This window comes from Eubalaena glacialis, chromosome 12 (genome assembly GCF_028564815.1).
Source record: "Eubalaena glacialis isolate mEubGla1 chromosome 12, mEubGla1.1.hap2.+ XY, whole genome shotgun sequence".
NCBI lineage: Eukaryota > Metazoa > Chordata > Mammalia > Artiodactyla > Balaenidae > Eubalaena > Eubalaena glacialis.
Window position 1 is genome coordinate 35,651,274 of NC_083727.1, and position 22,379 is coordinate 35,673,652.

A 22,379-nucleotide genomic window follows, 5' to 3' on the forward strand; every position below is an offset into this window, starting at 1 on the left:
TTATCTGAATAAGTTGTTTTGGCAATTCCAATAGTGAAAAAGACCTGTTTATGTTTCTTCCTGCATTATTTTAACTCTGAACAAGGACTCAGGGAAAAGATGATAGAGCTGGCCAATATTCTGCTTACAATGAAAGAGAACTGAATTGTGAGTCATTCCACAGTCATGAAGACCTATAGCAATCCAGGACTTTCCCAAGGAGCCACACTCGGCTGTTCCCTTTTTGTCTGAATGTTGGTCTTTTACTGATGGAACATAATTATCACTTCTCCTTTTCCCATCAACTCTCCTACTAGCTAGCCTACAGGCCCTCTGACAGACACACACACTCTCACACTCACACTCACACATGTAGTCACATTTGAGTTCAGATTCAGAGTTGAGTCTTACCCTGGGTTAAGGCCTCTGTGATTTGACTTCTCAGCTTCTTCTTTATGAGGTACTAGTTCAGGTCACAAGAAAATACTCCCATAATGTGTTCACGGACATTTTTGGAGCTAAGAATAAATAGGATTTTATGAGCTATGAGGTAGGGGAAGGAGCAGGGGCAGAGCTGGAGTGACTTCCAGGCTTACTGGTTGCTGGTTCTGTGACTCTGGGTGCTTCGCTGGGCCTCAGTTTCCTCACTTTAAAAACAAAGGTATCAATAACCTGCTCAGAGGGCTTTAGGGATAATTACATGATGTAACTTAGTCAAAGGGTAAGTGGCTAGCACAAAAGAGGTACAATTTTTAGGTTTTGTTTCTTTTTCTAATAAATCTAGAAGTAGGAATATAATAAAAAATGTTAATACTACTAAGTTAGTGGATGAAATGTCATTGTTTGCAACAGGAAAAGTCTCAGTTGATCCAACCACAAGCTTTATGTAATCTTACTCTTTCAGTGGAGGGTGAATTTATACTGGCTTCCAGACCAACTCTGTGTTACAAGAAGTAACAAATCAGCCTTAGAAAGAGGCCTTGTCCCCGACTAATTTGCCCAGAAATAGTTTCAGTCTGACTGAGATAGAGTCTAGTCAGTTCTTCTATTAAAATATATTTATGAGAAAGACATAGTATCTTTATGTCCATTTATAAAAAATGCATACTTTAAAAAATAGGTGATTTCTTAATTTTAAGAAGATCCAAGACAAAACTGGTATTTACATTTTGGTTCCTATTATTCATTTCATTTCCATGATTCTCACATATATACTTATTCCTTGAAATTATTACATGTGTGCACCTATATGGATAATATCATATATTAATCAAGATAAAATTGATCTATGTGTGTGGCTTGTGGAATTATTTTTATTGATATTTATTTATATATAGAATAATTATTATATTGAATAGTGAACCTTTTAATTCTCATCTAAGCGTCTATACATTCCCACTTTTTGGAAAAGCAGGGTTGGGGAACCCAAAGGACACTGTCACTAATGAAGAGTCATTAGGGATATCACCCTGAACTAACAGAAAGGTCACATGCTTCCCTGCCAATGATCATCTCTAGTCTACCTCTTTCATGCTGCACATAAGAAATGGGGACCCAGAGCAGTTAAGTAACTTGGCAGTGGTTAACACCTATGACTGGATAGAAGAGAGACCTCCTCTCTATTATAAAGTAGAATCTGGAGACTAGAACAGGAGTGTAGATCAGACATAGATTTCCGTTGCTGCACTCCCTCGATTTTCTTTGTATCAAGAATTTACCAGCCATCTGTTACCATTAACAGTTTACCAGATCTTAGAGACAGAATCAGAGGAGAAAGTTAATGCCTTCTGTGACTAGTGCAGGAATTTTACCAGAAGTTAAACAGGAGATTTTGCTCAAAGTTGAGTAGGCTGCTAGTTTGAAGATGATAATGATTCCATGTGCCTAAAGATCTATTACGTGTGGATTGAGAATTGCAGTTAAAATTGATGTTATCTTTGTCCTCACTTCTATTTCCCCAACGTGTGACCATTAATGCTAGTTTTCATTTCTTTTTCCTTTGTAATATTTCTACTTGTAATTACATGCTGCATCAAGGATTTAGATTATCTGCCATTGTCTGGGGGACCACAGGGTAAAAGTCTTGAGTCAAAACACCTGGGAAGACATGATAGTCATTTGCCATGATTGTTGTGTCCTGGTTTATTTAACCTTTTTCCCAGGACTGCATATGCAGGCGTAGACCTTCCCAGTAATTGCTTGTTGAAAGAATGAAGACAATGATAAACATAGAAAATACACAAAAATAATTTGGCCACGTATGTTTGACTACAAAAGATTGAGGACAAAGATGGTGATAGAGACCACCCCAAAGTTCTAGAAGATGGGAATATACTTCCACCTAATATAGCTCAGTAGGAAAAGATTTGTTTCTCCTTAGTGACATAAATTATAGGTGAAGATAGAATTATTTTTATACATTGGGAATATATCTAGTTAGTTGAAACACATCTCATGTGGACAAGAAAAGAAAACACCAGAGTAAGAAACAGGAACACATCATTCAAAAATTTTATATCTTGGAAAAGGAAAAGAGAATTAAGCCAAATAGTCCATATGAACAGTACAGTTGGTGGAGAAAGAATGACCAGAAATAAGCAACCAGAAGCCAGATTCATTGCCAGCTCTTCAGAAAGCAGTGATCTTTAGAGGGCTAGGAAGCCTGGTGGACAGGCTAGCTGTGTGCCCTTCCACGACAACAGGAAGGTTATGGTGGGTCATGAGATTCTGTGGCACATGCCTCCTTTTGCCCTGGGCTGGCTGTGTCCTCTTTGAAATACTGGTGAGGCCTCCAGCTAGGGTGACTTCAATCCCCAAAAGAGATCCACAGACTTAGAAAATACGGAGAAGAAAAGGCCAAATGTTCAAGATGCAGGAGGAGCCGACACACAAGAAAAGATGCTAATTTTGAAGCAATGAAGGGGGAGTAGTGAAATCATTTAGGGAGGCCCCTGCACCTATAACTAGAATTTTTTGATCAAAATAAGAAAAAAATTGAATAAATATCTTCCAATACCTTGTAAGTAAATCTCCAATGGCTCAGATAAAAGTGGATTCCAGGGGCTTCCCTGGTGGTGCAGTGGTTGGGAGTCTGCCTGCCAATGCAGGGGACACGGGTTCGAGCCCTGGTCTGGGAGGATCCCACGTGCTGCGGAGCAACTGGGCCCGTGAGCCACAACTGCTGAGCCTGCGCGTTTGGAGCCTGTGCTCCGCAACAGGGGAGGCCGCAATAGTGAGAGGCCCGCGCACTGCGATGAGGAGTGGCCCCCACTTGCCGCAACTGGAGAGGGCCCTCGCACAGAGACGAAGACCCAACACAGCCATAAATAAATGAATAAATAAATTAAAAAAAAAAAAAAGTGGATTCCAAAAGCAAACACTGAGAAATGTAATATGTTCTGAATTACATAGGATACAGAATCCTCTTCCCTAATTCAGGAGTCTCTAAGAGTACCAATTTTCTAATAAAACAAAATGAACAAAGCTTTAAAAACTATCAACAAATATATTTATTGTGGTGGCTTTCCCCCCATTAGATACACTTTGTTAGGAAGTAGTATCCCTTTTAGCTCCAGGTGGACCATTAAGCAGGTAATAAGATTGTTCCCCACCCCCACCCCCCCTCCGTTGAGAGAGAAAGAAAACACATGACTTTGCAAACATGTTATATTTTCCTTGCTCTAGTTTTCGTTTTCTATGAAATCAGAATTTTCTTCTAATAAGTATGATTTGTTTTTGGAAGTAACTTACAGGTACATGTTTACAGACTTACATAACCCAAGGGGTTGCAGAGGCTGAACCACAGGGTGCTGACATAGACTGGAGACCTGTTCCAGGTAATCACAACCCTTCACGGTTTTGGAAAGCCCAAAAGTCATCTCCAACTCTATGGTTTCTTCCACATTTTGCCAGTCCCATACAGTATATTTAATTCTGTAAATATGTGCACTCTCATGCTTCTTGCAGAAGGACAAATGAGGGCAAGAGAACCAAGCTTAAAACAGTTGTTTCTGTGGTGATAATTCCTATGATTCCAAATGCCAGGCCCTAATATCTGAGCACTCTCTAGATTTCCTGCACAAAACAACACTGTCCTTTGAAAGATGTTTCTCTCCTCTGATCTCCTGTTTCTTTTGAAGGGATACCACATCTTTGAATTTGCAGAACTATCGTTTGCTTCTTTAAACAATAGCTCGAAAAAATACTTTTATAGGGAAAAGATGTTGCTTCTCCAGATGTCATCATTATGTTGTTACATCTTATAGCCTATTGATGATTATGTACAAAATTTCTTGTCTCTTAAAAATGCACAGAAGCACGTAAGATAACCATTCAAAAACATCCCTTCTTTGAACTTTCAGCTCTTTGTTGTTAACTATGCTTGTCTGAAGAATATAGCAACTGTCTGGAATGTTGTTTAGACTGAGCAGTAACTGACACGTTGTCCATTTGTGGTCCTGATGGCTAGAGCACCTGTCCTGGGCATCGGGTGGAGATAGCAGCATCACGAGTTTACAACAATCTCATGGGACTCTCTAGTGTACAGTGCTGACTGATACCGATTTCTGTTGTTTATCTTGGACCTTTCGCTTCTTCTGCTGCTGTTTGTCTTTGTTTTCTCGTTGCTCTGGAGTTTCTCTGCTGGGCTCCAGACCTTTGTTATCAGGGATTGCATCCTTACTTTCTTCTTTATTAAGTTTTTTTCTTTTTCTCTCCCTTCCTTTTTTTCCTGAAATGAAAGCATACACCTTTAAAAAAAAAACATTCAATCATGTTCTATTTGGTTATTCTAAGTTTTTAAAAACTAGTTGAATTTCTCTTAGGTTGCATACCATGCCCACAGATACCAAATATCTACTATTTAAATCATTCATTCAACTAGTCTTTATTAAGGCTGTGCTATATTTCAAGCAATGTAAACATGAAACACATACAACATATAATGAAGCAATTAATATATGATAGTTCTGAATTCCAGAGGGTTCTATTGCTATAAGTTTGATATGAATATTATTTTACATGATAGCTATTTATGGATATTTAATAGAAATTTTTGAATAGATTTCTTGACATCTAAGAAATTTATTAATGTCTATACGTTATCTGGCTCTTACATAAGGCACTATTTTGTTTTCAAAATTGTCCAAGTAGCAGTTACATACTTGCAATATGCTGATATATCTGTATGCCATCTACTAGAAGAGAATTAATTTGCATAACAAATATGCAAATAAAGGTTCATGAGGAATGCCAGGATAATTATATTTTAATGCAAGTATTTATATGTTGAAAGTAATTTCCATCACAAATTCTCTACATGCAGGGGTAGCTGTGTCTATAACTTATCGATAACCCTATGGTATTAGCTATGAGGGCAGGGACTTTGTGTCTCTATCAACCAAATGAGTAGATATTTATTGGAATATACTGGATTCCATGGAGGACCTTGACCTTGAACTGGGTTTGAAGAACAGATTTATTCAGATTCACACTCTGAGGCATTTTAAAAAGTGGAATCAACACGACTTTAAAGGTTTTGATGCAGGAAAGCATATTGCAAGAAAGATTGGAGCCAGGGTGAAGAAATGGATTTTATTCTATTGGCCTTGGGGAACTGTTAACAGTTTTAGGAGAGAGTAATTTGATCAAAATGCATGAGTCTGGCACCAAATTAGATGAATCGTTTTTTTAAATTTCAAATTAGTGAATTAACTAGATATTTTATTATCATGTTAACATTTTACATATACAACCTACAGTGTAAAATAATTTCAAGGGCATGGTTTTAGTAACCTCCATTCATACACATATCCCAGTGAAAAATTACTGATTCAAATCAATATAGTAAATGAAAACTAGGAACAAACTACTCCTTGGTGTGGGAGAAATTCTGATTGGGTGTATCCCTACACACTGAGCCATGTAAAATCTGAAATTAGTTTTGGTCTACAAAAAGTCACTTTGGACAAAAGTATTTTGGAGAAATTACTTGCATGACAGAACCAAAATATTTTCACGTCCTGAAATAGGCTGCAAATATTGAATTCAGTGGTTTGGCTTTCCTTTTCTTGAGCTCTGGTTATGGAATTCTAGGAACCAATATTAATACTGCATTCGTAAACTCGGCCAACACAGTCTCCTCCGATTTTATGCCACAGCTAGCTTTGCCTGAGACTATATTTACAAAACCTTCCAGTTACTTTATGAAAACTTGCCTTGTTGGGCTCAACATAACACACCTCCAAATTTTGGACTCTAAAAGGACAGTTAACAAAAATGAGAACTCAGACCACGTAAAATAAATATCAGTCAAATTATTTTGGATATGTAGAGATGAGCAAAAAATATTAGAGTTGACTGTATGTCTAGGGTTGACTAGTTGTATATTGATTCACCAATTCCATTATTCTTTTCACTTAAAAGAATATTGCTGGATTGATAAGATTTCTACAGAAGACATTCAGGGTGGTTTTTTTTTTTTTTTTTATGCTGGCTTTACACATTTGAAGAGCTGACATAAACTTAGTAACTAAATAGAGAAAACTGAAGAGTTAATTTACTTTCTTGAATATGTACCATAATTTAATTTTCACAAATCTTCATGAACTGAAAGAGAGCAATGCTGGTTTTTATGGTATATGCTTGATTTTCTGAAGGACATGGCTGCAAAGGTTAGATTACATAATATTTCCATTCTGAAGAGCATTTTGGAGGTGTTCAAGTTCAGCTCTAAAAATATTGTCAGTGAAAATCATTCCAAAGTTCCATAAAAACTACTGACCCCAAACAAAATGTTATTTTTATGGAAATCATCCAAAAGTTCAGTGTTTAACATTGTTCTCTTGATGATGGTCCAACATCTTACAGCTGTGATCCCAACCATAAAGTTTTGGATATGTAAAAAATATATTGCTTCTTTCTTGGTCAGAGATTGATTTATATGTTTTCTAGCTACATGTGACAATGTACTCAAACTTATAGTGCATTTCTGCTTATTAGCAAACTGATATGATTATTTCTTAATATGGGCAGAAACATTCTTGGAAGTAGCTTGAAACCCAGTATCATAGTTTTATTATCCAAGGAATAACTATTTAGTCTGGGCGGTGAGTGAAAGGGGAGGTTCTACTAAAGTAACAGGAAACTAGCACATTGTACATTGTTGTTGCCCAACAGAGGGCTATTGCACAATAGAAAAATGGGATTATTACTTTTTACAGGCCATGTGTTAGTGGTTGGAAATGCTAACTACCCTTTTGCGTAAGTAATATATTTTCCTCTTGTCCAAGAAATAGAAATGCAGAAGAGTGGCTCTAGTCCATTAAAAAATCACATGCAATTTGGGAAATTTGGTAAGGTTTTCATTAGAGAGGATTTCTTTTTCTATTCTGGTGACTTTTCATTAATGTGGTCAATAGTTATTTTTATACTTTTTTGGGTAATTATGCAAACTAAGCATTCCAGTTATCACAATCTTACATATATATGTTTGTGTTTTGTCATTCATTGATTATGTGTGTGCACGCACACACGCGCACCAGAATTGTGTTGTAGAGTGTTCCAATGATTAAAAGAATGTTCATCTTCCCTCGATGTTCCACCCTCATGGGCGGACTTTGCATAGAAACCATCAAAAAGAAATTGCTATTAGCAATCAAGTACAATCTGAGCCTTTGCATAGAAATGTAATGTTTAAGAACACTGTCTTAAGATGTAGAGAACAAATGTATGGACACCAAGGGGGGAAAGCGGGGGGCAGGGGTGGTGGTGGTGGGATGAATTGGGAGATTGGGATTGACATATATACACTAATATGTATAAAATAGATAACTAATAAGAACCTGCTGTATAAGAAAAAATTAAATTAAATTTAAAAAAAAAAGAACACTGTCTTTAGAGTCAAAAAAACATGGTGTTCCAATTCTAGGTCTGCCACCAGCTATTTGTGTGACTTTTGGCAAGTTGTTGATATCTCTCGGGATTAATTGTCTGATATTTAAAATGTGGATAATCATTACTACTTGCTAAACTTTTTAAGGATTGCGTGAGATGCTTGTAAAGCACTTAGCATAGTGCATGGCACACATTAACCATGGGAGAAATGAAAGCGAATGTTATTAACTCATTACACAAACACAAATTAAACCTCTATCCCATGCCAAAGAGTGGGCTAAAACCTGGGGATACAAGTGAGATATAGAGACAGACACAATAAATATAGTCACACACTAATGCAAAAATAGAAGCATGCACAAGATCTACTGGTTGCAGAGCAAGAAAAGCACTGAACTCTGCCAATGGAGATTGAAAAAGACTCCCCAGATGGGGTGATGTTTGAGCTGAGCTTTAAAGAATTAGTGAGAGTTTGCCAGACTGAAGAGGGAAAAAGGGCACGGTAGGCAGAGAACAATATGTCAATGGCATGAAGGCATGCAAGGACATGGTGAATCTGGGGAACTGCAGTAGACTTCCTTGGTTTGATCAGAGTTTATATATAGTATATTACCCAGAGAAGCTGGAACAATAGACAGGACTTGATTGCCACTTTGGGAGTTTGTCCTGAGGACCAGTGGTACTGAAAACTGGAGAAGGGCAAGTATCAGAATCTGAGAGCAAAGCAGAGTTTGGGTGTTTCTGTGACCAGTTTAACATGTGACCTTATTTTTTATTTCAGAAATACTTCTATAAGTAATAAGAACCCATGAAGTGAGTATTGGTGATGACTGGTATTTATTTTTGAGCCTTAACTTTTAAAAGAGTAGCTAAAGTCTATGTGAAGACCATATAGCCGCGTATTATTTAAGATTTTGTTGCAAGTCAGTGTCACATAATTGAGTAGGTGATTGACACTTTTGAGATTCTGAAGTTATTTTCTATTAATACAATAGTATATAGCCATTTATGTAAACACCTCCTAGGGCCTTCTGCAGACCAGGTTTCCAAGCGCAGATGACTCTGAAAAATACAGATTCCTAGTGCCACTCCTGGAGATTATGATTCAGTAGTTTTCATGATGGGCCCAGGAACCTACAGTTAAAAACATGTTCACCCCCAGTTTATTCTTATGCGCAGCTTCATTTAAGAACCATAGCTGTAGATCAACAGAAGATCCAATTTCCTTAAACATATACTCTCAAAAAGTTTATTTCATATCACATGGCTTATCATTTCTTTTCTTATATTTTTTCCCATGGATAGCAAATATGTTTTTTGACTTACTGTAGCTACTAATTTTTAAGTCAAGTTTTCTGATTAGGTACCTTTGGAATAGACACCTAGATACAAAACAAAAATTAGTTGCAGATAGTCTTTTTAAAATATATCAAGGAAATATGAACTGAAAAGAATAAACATATTAAAAAGAACAAAGAGAGAAGGAAATGATCCTGAATTATATCTCCTAAATTACATATAACATATTTTAAGTTCCAAGTAAAAATAAAAACCACAGAAAATGCTCAATCACCCTTTTAAATATAATGCGGTTATAAATAAAAGAGTTGTTCTCCTTAGAATCACAAATATAATTTATTTATTGAGAATTATTCAAATTATGAATATCAGTTCACAGTTTTCCAGATGTTTAGAAATATCTGTGTCCAAGTCTTTATAAAAGCTGCTTCTTGGTGAATTTCTTGCAAGATACCACTAAGGGGAGCTATTGAGCTTAAGTAGCTCCACTTCCAAGACTTTTTCAAAAAGCTGAGAATGTATCCTACACTCTGAGGACTAAATATCACTGAATCTATGATTCAAACCAATTAAATAAATATCCCATCAAAAGTACAAAATTTATTGCTAGGTATTTTCTCTTTATCAGGTGTGGAAGGAAATTCAACTGGAAAGCCAAGGCTTTATACCTTCAAAAGAACACAAGTGGTGTGAAAATGGGGTTAATCTGATGATTTTGGGATCTAGAGTTGGACCTGAAATTTATTTATAGAGGATGAAAATTCCAACTTTTTTTCCTTTTTGTTAAGAGATCACTGAAGAAATTTCGCAAAGGAGGGGAAATTGCTACAGTATAACTTCTTCAGCAAATATGATTTATCATGTAAATACATAATTTAAGGGTCTTTGAACTGTGGGCACAGGACAGGACAGCTTGACCCAGTGGTGAAGAACAGAGCTGAAAGTCAGCAAGGCCAAATTCCTTCTCAGCTATATTATTACCAAATAGAACTGACTTGAGAAATGCATTAAAACCTTTTGTTTTGTTTTGTTTTGGTTTTGTTTTAATAAAATAGAAACACTTATTTCTTTGCTATTATTTTAACTCAGGAATTTATTTCAAATACAGTGAAAATATGAAAGAATGGTAGATTTAAAAAAAAAATAGGCAAACAATTTCTCCAAATGGAGATTTAAGCTACCTGATTTATCTACTCTGTACAGTTGATCCTTAAACAACACAGGTTTGAACTGTGAAGGTCCACTTATACATGGATATTTTTCAACAGTAATATTACAGTACTATAGCTTCTGGTTGGTTAAATCCCCAGATGCAGAGGAACCATGGATATGGAGGGCGACAATAAATTATACTTGGATTAACCCTCTGAAGTTGTTTAAGGGTCAACCATAGTTTAATACATGAATTAGTTCAATTGTATTTCCATTTAACTTCCAAGATGCTTCTGAGTAACTATTCGCAGAAAAATAATTTGATGTATCATTACATGCTCTGCTAAGTGCTGTAATTTGGGAAGTTACCTTGAGCCCATTTTTGCAAAGATATTAAGATTGAAATAACATTTTGCCACCAATTGAAAATGGTTAATGTAAGAGATGTTAATCTATTTGCGTCATTCTTTCGGGGATTCTGAAACAAGTCTGTCCTGACTGAAAGGCACTGAGTGTAAATTTTCGGACGTGAAAGAAGATCAACCCAAACTTCTTGCCATGGCGCCCAGGGTGCTTGTCCTGTGACCTGGCCCCTGCTTATGTAGTCAGCAACCTTGAAGCCCTCATCCTTCTCTTCCTAGTCACCTCCGCACTTCACCTGCCACAGCCCACAGCGTTTACAGATCCCATATGTTTGATTCATTTCCCTAGAATGCATTCTCTATTATCCCTTGCTCTAACTCAGACTTAAGTACTCACGTGTCACCCCTTCAGGGAAATCTTCCTCACCCTTCTAACTTTTTCTTAGGCTGGATTATTTATGTTTCTCCTCTCTTTGCTCCTTAAACTCCCAATTAGTTAATCCTGTTGCAATAATCAAGGAGAAGATGACTTGGGCTGTCTGTTTTTAAAAATAGTAAGAGCAATGACAGATAACTAAAAATTAATGAACACTTCCATGTGCCAGGCATACTTCTAAGAGCAAGCACTGTGTCTGTAAGCTCTATTATAACCTCCATGGGAAGATGAGGAAAACGAGGGCTCTTAACCACCGTGCTCCTCTGCCTCCACAATTGTGTCTCAGTAGAGCACAATGTGACACGACATCCTTGTATTCTTGTTTTATTTCACACTTAAACTACTGAATACAAAAAAAACAAAAAAGAAAAGACAGTGTGCGGGTGTGGACTAACATAGGAAAACATAGAGGTTTTGTAAAAATCAGAACATACTTACTTGACCTCTTGAAACTTCAGTTTCCTGAGCTGCCAGCTGCTCCTCAGAACCTAAGAGCACTTTGCAGTAGATGTTTTGTGTCTTCACCATCCAGTTACCTCATGCTCTACCCTCTTCTGTTTTATTGCTACAAGTCTGTTCAGTTTTCATTATTTCCACTCGTCTCCCAATCATGTAGAGGTAGGATATTGTATACATATATATATCTTATCATTCATATCTAACTTAGAAACTTTATTTGACTTTTAAAACTACCACTATTACATTTTTGAAATTCTAATAAAATTATCAGAGATTTTTATATTTTGTTACATTTAATATCAGAAAAAGAGAAAGGAAAACTGTATGAATTTAAATTTCACAATCCCATTGAGGCTTGAAGGCAGTCTCATTATAAATAATTTCATTTTATGGCAGATATCATAAACACCAATAATAACTTTTCAGAATCTGTATTTCCATAATATGCTTCAGCATAATGAACCTGCTTTTGCCAAATCAAATACTTTCCTTATGAATTGATTGTTGCCAATAAGCCTTTACAGATTTTTTCCCCTGTGTTGCTTAAATAGTTTCATTACTCACTGAAGATTCAGGATCTGAAATTTTGAAATCTGGCTCCATGTCCTAATAGAACTTTCCATGCGCCTTTCCCCCAAATGTAACTCCAGTCCGTCTTCATGCTTCTGCTGCCCAGAATGCTACCCTGGACTTCTTGCACTCAAAAGGGACATTACCTAGAGTGCCAAGGGAACTGTAAAAGATACTGGATACTGCATACTATGATGCCTTCTTGTTGTAAGTCATCAGTATTAAAAGAACAGTTAAAAGTGCAAGGAGAAAAAAGAAACCCAAAATGTTTTACTGTTTGCAATATTTACGATTTACTCATTATAAAAGTAAAGGGTATCCTGTATTTTATTTTATAATATTTAAAAAATGTAACAGTGCATTACAATTTACATTACATAACTATTTTAAGCTTAGTATTCTTTTATGTGGGCTAATTTCTTTTGAATCAACTACCTTTTGTTTGAAAGTTCATTTGAAATTAGTAAGATCAGTGTTGTTTTTTTTTTTCAGTGCAAAATTTCTTAACTTGACTTTGAAATTCTACCCAGCATATTAGGTTAGATTACAAAATTCTTGGAAACTAAATCACATACAATTTACATGTTGAAAATTTCCTGATCTAAGCATGTTTGCATAGTGTGTTTTGAAGTAGATCTTGGGTCTTATACAATTTCATCTATTAGATAAGCAAGTAAACTTATTCTGATTTTCATTTGCTGTCAAAGAATGTGTTGGTAAATTTCACCTATTAAATCAGTCAAATTTTGTTCATTACTTTTGCCATGAAATTCATTACTAGCTTGTGAAATGACTATTACTGCTCTCTTTACAACAAATGACACTGCATATGATATTTTGATTGTTTCACATACTGTTTATGAATTTACGAGGATATGTGTATATTGCTTATCTTCAGAAATTTAGACAGTGATATGGCTGGCACCGCTATTTCAAAAACCGTTGAAACCTGCCTAGTAGCATTGTCGAGTGTCCTCCCAAAATTTTCAGTAGAGACCAGTCTTCTCGAAGTATTAATGAGTGTCTCGGAAATTAATTGATGTGTTTATCTTTGCTGTAACACTCATTCTCTACCTTGTCTCCCTCCTCACAGCCCACCCTCAACTCATGTTGACTGCTGCTATAGGCTACCATCTTATATATCAAGGTAGAGAATATGTATGAGTCTATGGAATGTTTACGTCAACATTTTTTTCATATCATCCTTTAAAAAATCTATTGCAGCAATTTAAATATAAAAAAAACCACCCAGTTTTTTTCTAGGAATAGCCTCTTTGAAAATTCCTATCATATGCATATTGCCAGACTTAAAGTATGTAAGATAGTTTATTATGGATAGGATTTCCTACAAAATTATTTTAAAAGCAGAATACACAATTGTCAGACCATCTTTTGAGTGATTCCTTTAAGAAGTATGGACAAAAAAAAAAAAAAAGAAGTATGGACAATGACTTCTTTAATACTTCATTATAATTAATGTTTAAAAAACATTTCATATTTTTGTGATAAATTATTTTTCCTAATTTTGTGTCAATTAAAATTTTTTTTTTCTTTTGGCCGAGCTGCGCGGCATGTGGGATCTTAGTTCCCCGACCAGGGATCGAACCTGGGCTCCCTGCAGTGGAAGTGCAGAGTCTTAACCACTGGACCACCAGGGAAGTCCTCAATTTAAATTTCAAATGTAACAACTTTATTTAATATATCACTAGTCAACAATAAGTTGAAAGTACTGCCTGAAGTGTAGACTGCTTTGAAAATCTGAGTCTTAAAATGTTTTTCTTGGTGAATTTTTCTTGGTGAATTTTCATTTTCTTGCTCTAAATCTTTCTGAGTTGACAATCATCCTACCTCAGCCCCACTAACACATGCTAAAGTAACACAATAAAGAACACCTAAATTTGTTGACTTACCCAATACATTTACCTTCGAGAACCAAAAACCTCAGTTATATCAATATTTGATTCTGAAAATAAACAATTGACATATTAAAACTGTTTTTCATCCTCACATATTCCTCTCATGAGAGAACACAATGGCAGTGCGTTTTCATGTAGAACTTAGTCAGAATAACACTGGTATTTGAATTTTCCCATTTTTCTTCAGTTAGGTGTGTAGGTTCACAGTTCAGTCTTTCATACTTGAAATACAGGTTCTGGAATCTGTTTATGGTAAATATCCACCAAACGCCTTTTTTTTTTTTTTTTTTTTTAAAGAGAATCACTAAGCCAAGAGCACTGTCTTCATCTTTCATGAAATACAGCTTTCCAATTAACAGGAAAGTCCTTCATTTCAAAAGTCTGAACAGAATGCTACTTGAAAATTCATTCCAGCTGGTTAAATTGAAGAACTGAAAGAATTCCAAAGAAAGAATATTCTCTTGGCATTTATCATTTGACTTTCATTTGGATAAATTTCCATTTGCTCCAAGAACTTGTCTCAGAATTTTGTTCTTCTGAGACAAAAAAAAGAAGTGTTGATAGGCATGTTTGACTGTGCTGTACTTCCTCCCTTACCCAAATTGTGTACTCGGTTGTATTGACAGGAGGAGATGGCCTCATACTTGCTGACACATTGGCAGTGATTGATTATACAAGAAATGTTGATATTACTCTAGTCACTTTTATCATTTTATGCACTAGTTGACTGTGTTGTCTAATTCTCATTCTACCACATCCCACTCTTTCTTTCCTTTGAAGCTTTTAGTGCTTGATGGGGGGAAAATGTAACTCTAATCTGGAATTACATCACAGGGGGAAAAACAACTACCAAGTGTTTTATCTAGTGTGTGCTACTCCATATTTTTAGTGAAGATGTCACACTCTTTTATAGTTATAATTTAGTATTTTCAGCAATTTATTGATTACTTATGTAAAGCTAATTTTTTTTATGCAACTTCAGTACATTCTCAAATGTTTTCACTATTAATACTAGTTTCAGTAATACTAGTTGTAGTATTTTCTTTCTTTTTTTGTTACAGATTCTATCTCAAACTATTGACTTCTTAACTAGCTTAGAAAACATAACGTACCGCATGTAGCCTCTACTATATTAAAATTCGCAAGAAATAAATTTTCTTCATTAATGTAAATAAGATAATAAGGGGTGTATTTCACCTGTAGCAGATAATACAAGCTGTTTTAAGTACTTTTTCTCTCACTCTGTTCGTGTGAATATCTGTTCTTAATTAGAAATACTTTTCACATGCATTTCCATAAGCAACAAGGTAGCTCTTTGTAATTATTTCATCAACAGTGGTTACATATACTTGAATGGAATACAAATGATTTAATTTCTTTAAAAGTTTTTGGCAGTTGAGCCTTCACTAATCTAGAAATATCGACCCTATAATTGAGATTAGTAATATTTTATCATATCTCATTTTACAGTTTTTCATTGTGCTTCCTTTTTCATTGTATTGATGCATGTTAGGGTGGGGGAGGAGTTGGGAGAGTAGACACATGTGCAACAAATGTGTGTGTATGTTTGTGTATATATATAAATATATATGCACATATTTATTTATAGGTCCTTTCCCACCACAGATGGAAAAGTTCTATTTTTCTGGTGGATTTAAAAATATCAATTCAAAGACAGAAAGCCTGTTTTCCAGTTTAATTTTCAGTAAGTCTGAAAGGAGATTTAGCCAATTACAAGAGATCTTCAGAAACCCGAACCTTTAAAATTAAGAGACTCTGCTAGGTTATGTGATTTTTACCTTTTTCTTATCAAACATATTTTCCATGTGTTAAATTAAATTTAACTTAAATTAAGTTGCACCCTTTCTTTTTTTCTTTGCAAACTTTCAAAATGTTGTGGGAAAAATAGAACGTGGTGCTCTAATAAGCATCTGATTAATGCAGAAGAATTTAAAGAATTATGTTCATTCTTTGGATACTCACACTTTTACATGTGGACTTCCCCTCCTAACATTGACGTTATCATGAGAAGTCCAATTTCCCTCTTCTTTCTTTGCTACTAATTAGTTCATTTCCTTCCATTGTTTTGATTGGGTCCCTAAGTGTATATTTTATGTATTATCTACATATATTATCTACTGAATTTTGATCTATATTTCCAGGCCCTTTTGTAATATGTCATGATGATATTGAATTATGCTTCTACTTTTCATAAAATAGGAAGAACAATGTAGTAATAACTGTAAATATGATGGACTTATCTTTGTAGAAACTCAACCTTAATTTTGTTTCCCTACAAAAATATTTAGAAAGAAAACACAATTCACAGGATGGGTTATTTCAGGTGGGGTGGATAACGTTGGGGCTTCCGGCAGTGGGTTCCTGATTCATTTGCATAATTCTGTGCACAGAGAACCTGGAGGCATAGGAGGCCTCCATACCTGGTACACAGGTAAGCACTGTTACCATTGCTCCAAAGAATGTGGCAGCTTTGCCTTTCTCTTTGGCACGAGCCTGTACACAGTAGTGACTCAATAAATATTGGTTGAAAAAATTAAATGAAAAGATGAATAATGCTCTTTTTTCTTGATTTAATGCTTGTCATTCTATTTGAGGGAGAGATGGGGAAGGACAGACATAGAGAGAGATGCTTTTGGTGTTATTATCACATATGCAAGCATGCTGTGATTACCCAGTATTTTGAACAACTTGTCTTAATGAATGACATTTATTATTACGGAGTCCTCTGCCAGTTAGCCACTTCCATACAATATTGGTTTCAAGTGACTACAATCCACTCCAGAGAGCTACATCATGGTTGCAGGGAAATAATTTTAACTTGTCATGCTCTAGAAGATCATCTTTGGGACCAAACCAATGATGAATAACTAGAGTATCCCTAAGGCTGTTTCAAGTAGAGAACTTAGAAGTCCAGGTTGCAACAGAGAGGTTACAGAGGATCCTCCTCTCTTCTATTGTGAGAAGGAACTTAAATTCTAGAACAGTTTTAGGGATTTGAAGGCTCTAAGGTTTCCCTGAGGCTGGGAATGTGGACAAACTCTCAGCCCAAAACTGGGAAAGAGTGGCCTAAGAAAATTTTTCTGAGACTGGAGAATAAGAGGTGGTCAGGGAGAGGGACAGAGTGGGGAAATGGAGGAGGAGAGAAAGGGACTTGGATGATTATGAAAAGTTGAAAGATGGCAAAATAGCTTTTTTCTTCCTTAAATTATCTTCTATAGCAGGCACAAATGATGCTTTATTTGGTGGAGCAGGGAATGTTGTCTTCTTTTAAAATAATGAAATAAGACCCTGGCTCATCTTGGCCCAATCTTAGGGCTTTTGAAGTGGTACTGCAGTCTCAGAAGCTTGATTTCCCCTTGGGTTTTGACTGACTGAGGCTTTTGTTGTAATCCATTGAATTTTGCATTCGGTGGAAATCCACTAAAATGAAGGGCCCTTGGGTAATATGATGAAACTGTCAATTTAAGAGGGTGTAGCAAGGGCAGCAAATGGCACGCGTAATGCAATTAATGAGAGAGGGTCGTAGGAAAGACTTAAGCAAATGAGCTGAAAATGAAAGAAACTGTAACAGTTTCTGAAGGAATGAAATCTGTCTTACACCATCTCCACAAAAATGAATCCTTATTGTTTAATTGAGTATTTAAGAATCAAATAAGATGCTCTTGGAAATAAAAAGGCCAAATGAAATAGAAAAAAATGTTTTAAAGGAATAAATAGTTTTTAATATCCCACGTTTTGGTTTTTTACCTTCTGAGCAAAGTGCACAATCTTCCCGTGTCCCTGAAGACCATATGAAGGTAGAAAGGGGAATATATGTCCAATGATTGATATAAACCCTTCCCTTATCTCCAGGGAACTTTTAGGAAAAAGGGTAGTAGTCAGGAGGTGATTAAAAATGCTGAGGAGTAAAAATATTTAAGGATGGCAGGAGTAAGATGGGCAGATTTATCTCTCTGCTGTGCTGGGGGTTGAGGGGATGGGAGGAAGAATCCTTTCTTCTCTATTACACATTGGTCACCCTTAATCAAGTACATTTTTGGGCCCTGTAAACTCTATTGGTACTTTTTAGCTGCACAGGCCTTGAGGAGTGAAGCACAAAAGGCTGTCTCCTGGGCAGCCTTCCCTGAGTATGAACAGGTCTAGGTGTGGGGGATGAATCTGTCCTAACAGAAAACAATACCCATGATTTCTAAAAATCAGCAAATATTTCAGACATCACTGAATGCTCTAATAGATGATTTTTGCTACTGCTCACAACACATAATAAGCAGTTGTATTCTTTATGTATGTTAATATATTTAACATTTTTGATTCATACATGGATTAATATATTAGCATATTTTGCTGTACTAGTTGTTAAATGTTTTGAAAATCGCTCCTTGCCTATATACATCCTTTAAGATACATTTCAAAGGCTACTTTCTCCATGAAGCCTTCCCCAGTTATTCTCCAGCAGGTGAGTAGGGATGCAGTAAAGTATAGCTTCTATGACCTTGGACTTTGAAGTTAGAAAGATCTGAGTCTGATTTTCTGCCATACCATTTAGTAATTTTCTATCCTTGGGGGATGTTGTTTAAACTCTCAAGACCTCGTTTAAAAAAATATGTGCTTAAAAATATGTGTGGCATTCAATTAAATGTCAAACATCTGAAATGGGTATCAGAAAATGTGTATTTTAGACTTGGCTATATTACTTAGCAGCAATGTGACCTTAAGTGAAGCGCTTTCTGTGATTCAGTTGACTCATTTATAAACATGAACAGATAATTCCTATTCTTCTCACTACTTGGGATAGGTGTGAGGAACAAATGATATATAACTACTTAGAAAATTGAAAAAATAATAAAATTATAACCCCTAAAATAATGATGATGATAATGGTGGTGGTGGTCTCTATGAAAATACAAAACAGTTGAGTAAATCAAGTCACCTTTGAAAACAGAAGAGCCCTAATTTGACTAAAATAAAACCTCAGGGGCACTTAATTTTTTAAGACTTTTGGTGGAAGTCCTTAACCCACTCAAGTTCATCTGCTTCAGTAAAATTTTAAAAATCTTACTCCTTATGTATCGCTCAAACATGTTATTGTCTCTTCATTCTCATTTAGTTCAAGCCTCTTACCATCTCCAGAGTGTAATGCTGCAAAACTAGGGACACTGCATTTTTTTGCTTCCAGATGTTTTCCACTTTGCTGTCAGGTTACCCCTTTATAGCATGGAGGGCTGCTCTGCTGTTCCTGTTGGTCTCTTGTTTTTTTTAATCTCCCCAGTGCCTGTATTTCCAAAGTTGGGAATACATGGCTTAGAAGGCCCTTCAGAATCTGACTCCAGTCTATTTTATAGAGTGTTATTTTTTACCCTAATTTGGCTTTGCTTCGGCTACACCACATGTCTCACGATTATCTGATCACATCACATTCTTTCTTGCTTTTGTGCCTTAGATGCTCGTCCTTAATGGAAAGCTTCTTTAGCTGGAAAAATTCTATGTGCTTTTCAAGAGCCAATAACACTTTACCTCCTCTGTTTCCAGAACACTGTACCCATCTGTCTATTTTGCCATTATTTGTTTACAACTAACTCTCACATGAAGTTGTGAACTCTCAAGTGAGTCTCATACAGATTTGTGTATCTTCCTTGTCATTTTCACTTCTTGCATCTAGCATGGTTCTTGGCATACAGTAGTTACTCAACACATAAAGTCACAAGAAAGGATGAATAGGCAGAGTGTTCAATGCCAGAATCATGCAGAGCTAGACAAGCGGTGATACCACAAGGCTTAAACAGCAAAAGAGTTTAACGACAATTCTATTCATAAAAACAGATTTTCTAGTAGGACATCAAGTTATTTATCAGACTTAGTTTGCCTTTGCCACAATTATATTGCTTTGTCAGTTTCTTTATGTTCTTTTTAGTAAAGGAAGCTTTGCTTTTGGTGATGATGTGATCCAGTAAATAAAACTGTTCTATATGAGGCATGGCATCATTACGTCACCCCAGCTGGAAGCAGTGAGGACACAAGGCTTACTCATGGTTCCATCACATCCAGCTTCCAATTTTCTAAGCTTCAGTTTGTCCACTGATTAATATGCACAACACATGCATGATGAGTTAGGGATGATGGATTTAGTCATATTTTCTACAGTCTGTTTATGAGAAGGATTAACTTTCCTTTTTAAATCAGTGAGAGATAGTCAGAGGGGATACACAGGCAGAGTAATGAAAGAACTGGGCAGACTTAGCTGAATCTGTCAACAATTTCTTATGGAGGAAATCATCACCGTAAGTGTTCACTTCATAAAAAGGAGCAATGCTAGTTGATGTTTGGTCCTTGGCTTGGTAATCATTTACCCAGGGTCCATTCAGAGAGCATTATGTAAATTGGGAGCCCTTCAAATTTCTAAGAAGCATGATCTACTTTGCTGGAACAGCTGTGTGGCAGGCAGAATAATAGCCTCCCAAAGATGTCCATGTCCTAATGCTGGAACCTATGAATATGCTACTTTACATGGAAGACGGGAATTAAGGTTGTAGATGGAATTAAAGTTGCTAATCAGCTGACTTTGAGATGGATAGAATATCTGGGATTATCTAGGTAGGCCCAGTCTAATTTCATGAGTCCTTAAAAGAACTTAAAAGGAAGAAGAGGCAGAAGAGAGGGCCAGAGAGATGCTATGTGCAAAGGGCTCACCTTGCCATTTGTAGCTTTGAAGAAGGAAGAGGCCATGAGCCAAGGAATGTGGGCAGTCTATGCAGGCTGGAAAAGGCAAGGAAGTGAATTTTCCCCAGCGCTACTAGAAAGAAACACTGCCCTGTGGACACATTGATTTTAACCTAATTAGGCATGTGTTTGTCTTCTGACATATAGAACTGTAAGATGATAAATTTGTGTTGTTTAAGATACTATATTTTTGGTAATTTATGGCAGCAGTAGAAAACTAATATGAGCCCAAACTTTGTAATGGTTTTCTTATATTTCAGTTCATAAATATATGCCAAAAATGGTTTTGAAGACCACTATCCAACTATTCAAATGCTCTAGGTAACCTGAATGGATCATCTTGGCTCTGAATAGCATCTAACTTGCCTAGACAGACTGTTAGAACATAAGCACCACAGATTTCTTTCTGGCAACTTTATTCCTCGAAATTTGGAGAAATAGAATTTACTGGTGACCAAGCCTGCAAAAAGCAGCTGTGTCAGAAATACTAATTTTTAAAAAAGTCATACTTCTAATATTTACCCAATTCTTGTGAGAACCGAAAATTTGCTTTTCCTAAAAATGATCTGATTAATTATAAGACAAATTGTGAAACAAGATGGGTCCTTCCCATCTTATTTTTATGTATATGGTGCATACATTTTCAGTGTCAATTTGTGAACAAGGATTCCTATTAAGCAGAAATTCATCTGGAGTGTATCATCTGCAAGATCAGCTTTAAGAGAAATGAAAAAAATGTGAAAACAGGGAGATTCTTTAAGAAGGAAATTATGCCTTCCTCCACGCGCCCACACCAATGTGGTTACAGAACTTTGGGGAATTTATTCCAGTGTTTTCTGTACTCACGGTGTTCATTGCTTCAGTTCTTCCTATCAGAACCTCCTGAGGTCAGAAAGTTTTGCCCTTTTCAGAGACTTTTTTCAGCCAGTGAAGGCTTCTGAGCTAACCAGAAATCAAAATGGGATGCTGCATTTTGTCAGAACTGCATGTTTAGTCTGCTTTCTTAGGAATAATCAAGAAAAGTTATATGTGAAAAGACACAGATGTTCCTTTCTCAGTGATATTTTCATACTTTTGAAGTATAATATGAAAAAATCTAGTTGAAATCTAGAACAACATGTATTTTGTATATCCATGTATTTTATTGATTTATATAAGTTCACAAAAGATAAATATCTTTTGGAAATGCCTAAGATTATATATATAATATTATTATATTATACATAATATGTAATACAAGGCAATAAATGTTGTATCATGGTGATGTTGACCCTTAGTCCAGCATGTCTTTCTTTGAAAATTCATAGTAAACAGATATTCTACTATTTATTCTGACTTATAATTGAGCATATTTATAGCATGGAGAATATTTTTAATTTATCAGACTTCTAATCATTTTAGGAAAATCTTCGAAGAGGTACCTAAAAACTAAGTTGCCCCAAATTTAATCATATTACTTATCTTTCATTTTTATTATTATGTGAAAAAAGTAGGACTCAAAGCTGCCTTAAGACATGTATTCTGTTATGAGTTTAGTAACTAAAAAGCATGTGTGTATATGTTAGAGAATCTCAA

The 22,379-nt window shown here is 35.8% G+C and overlaps 1 protein-coding gene across 1 annotated transcript in view; it reads right to left on the reverse strand.

The window, feature by feature from the left end:
- Nucleotides 1–4,315: 4,315 nt before the first annotated feature.
- RSPO3 (R-spondin 3) overlaps nucleotides 4,316–22,379 on the reverse strand; it is a 74,218-nt gene continuing 56,154 nt past the window's right edge. The window contains exon 5 of the mRNA XM_061207401.1: nucleotides 4,316–4,708. Within this exon, the coding sequence (XP_061063384.1) occupies nucleotides 4,515–4,708 (194 nt within the window). The 3' untranslated portion in view covers nucleotides 4,316–4,514. The remainder of the gene's footprint in view (nucleotides 4,709–22,379) is intronic.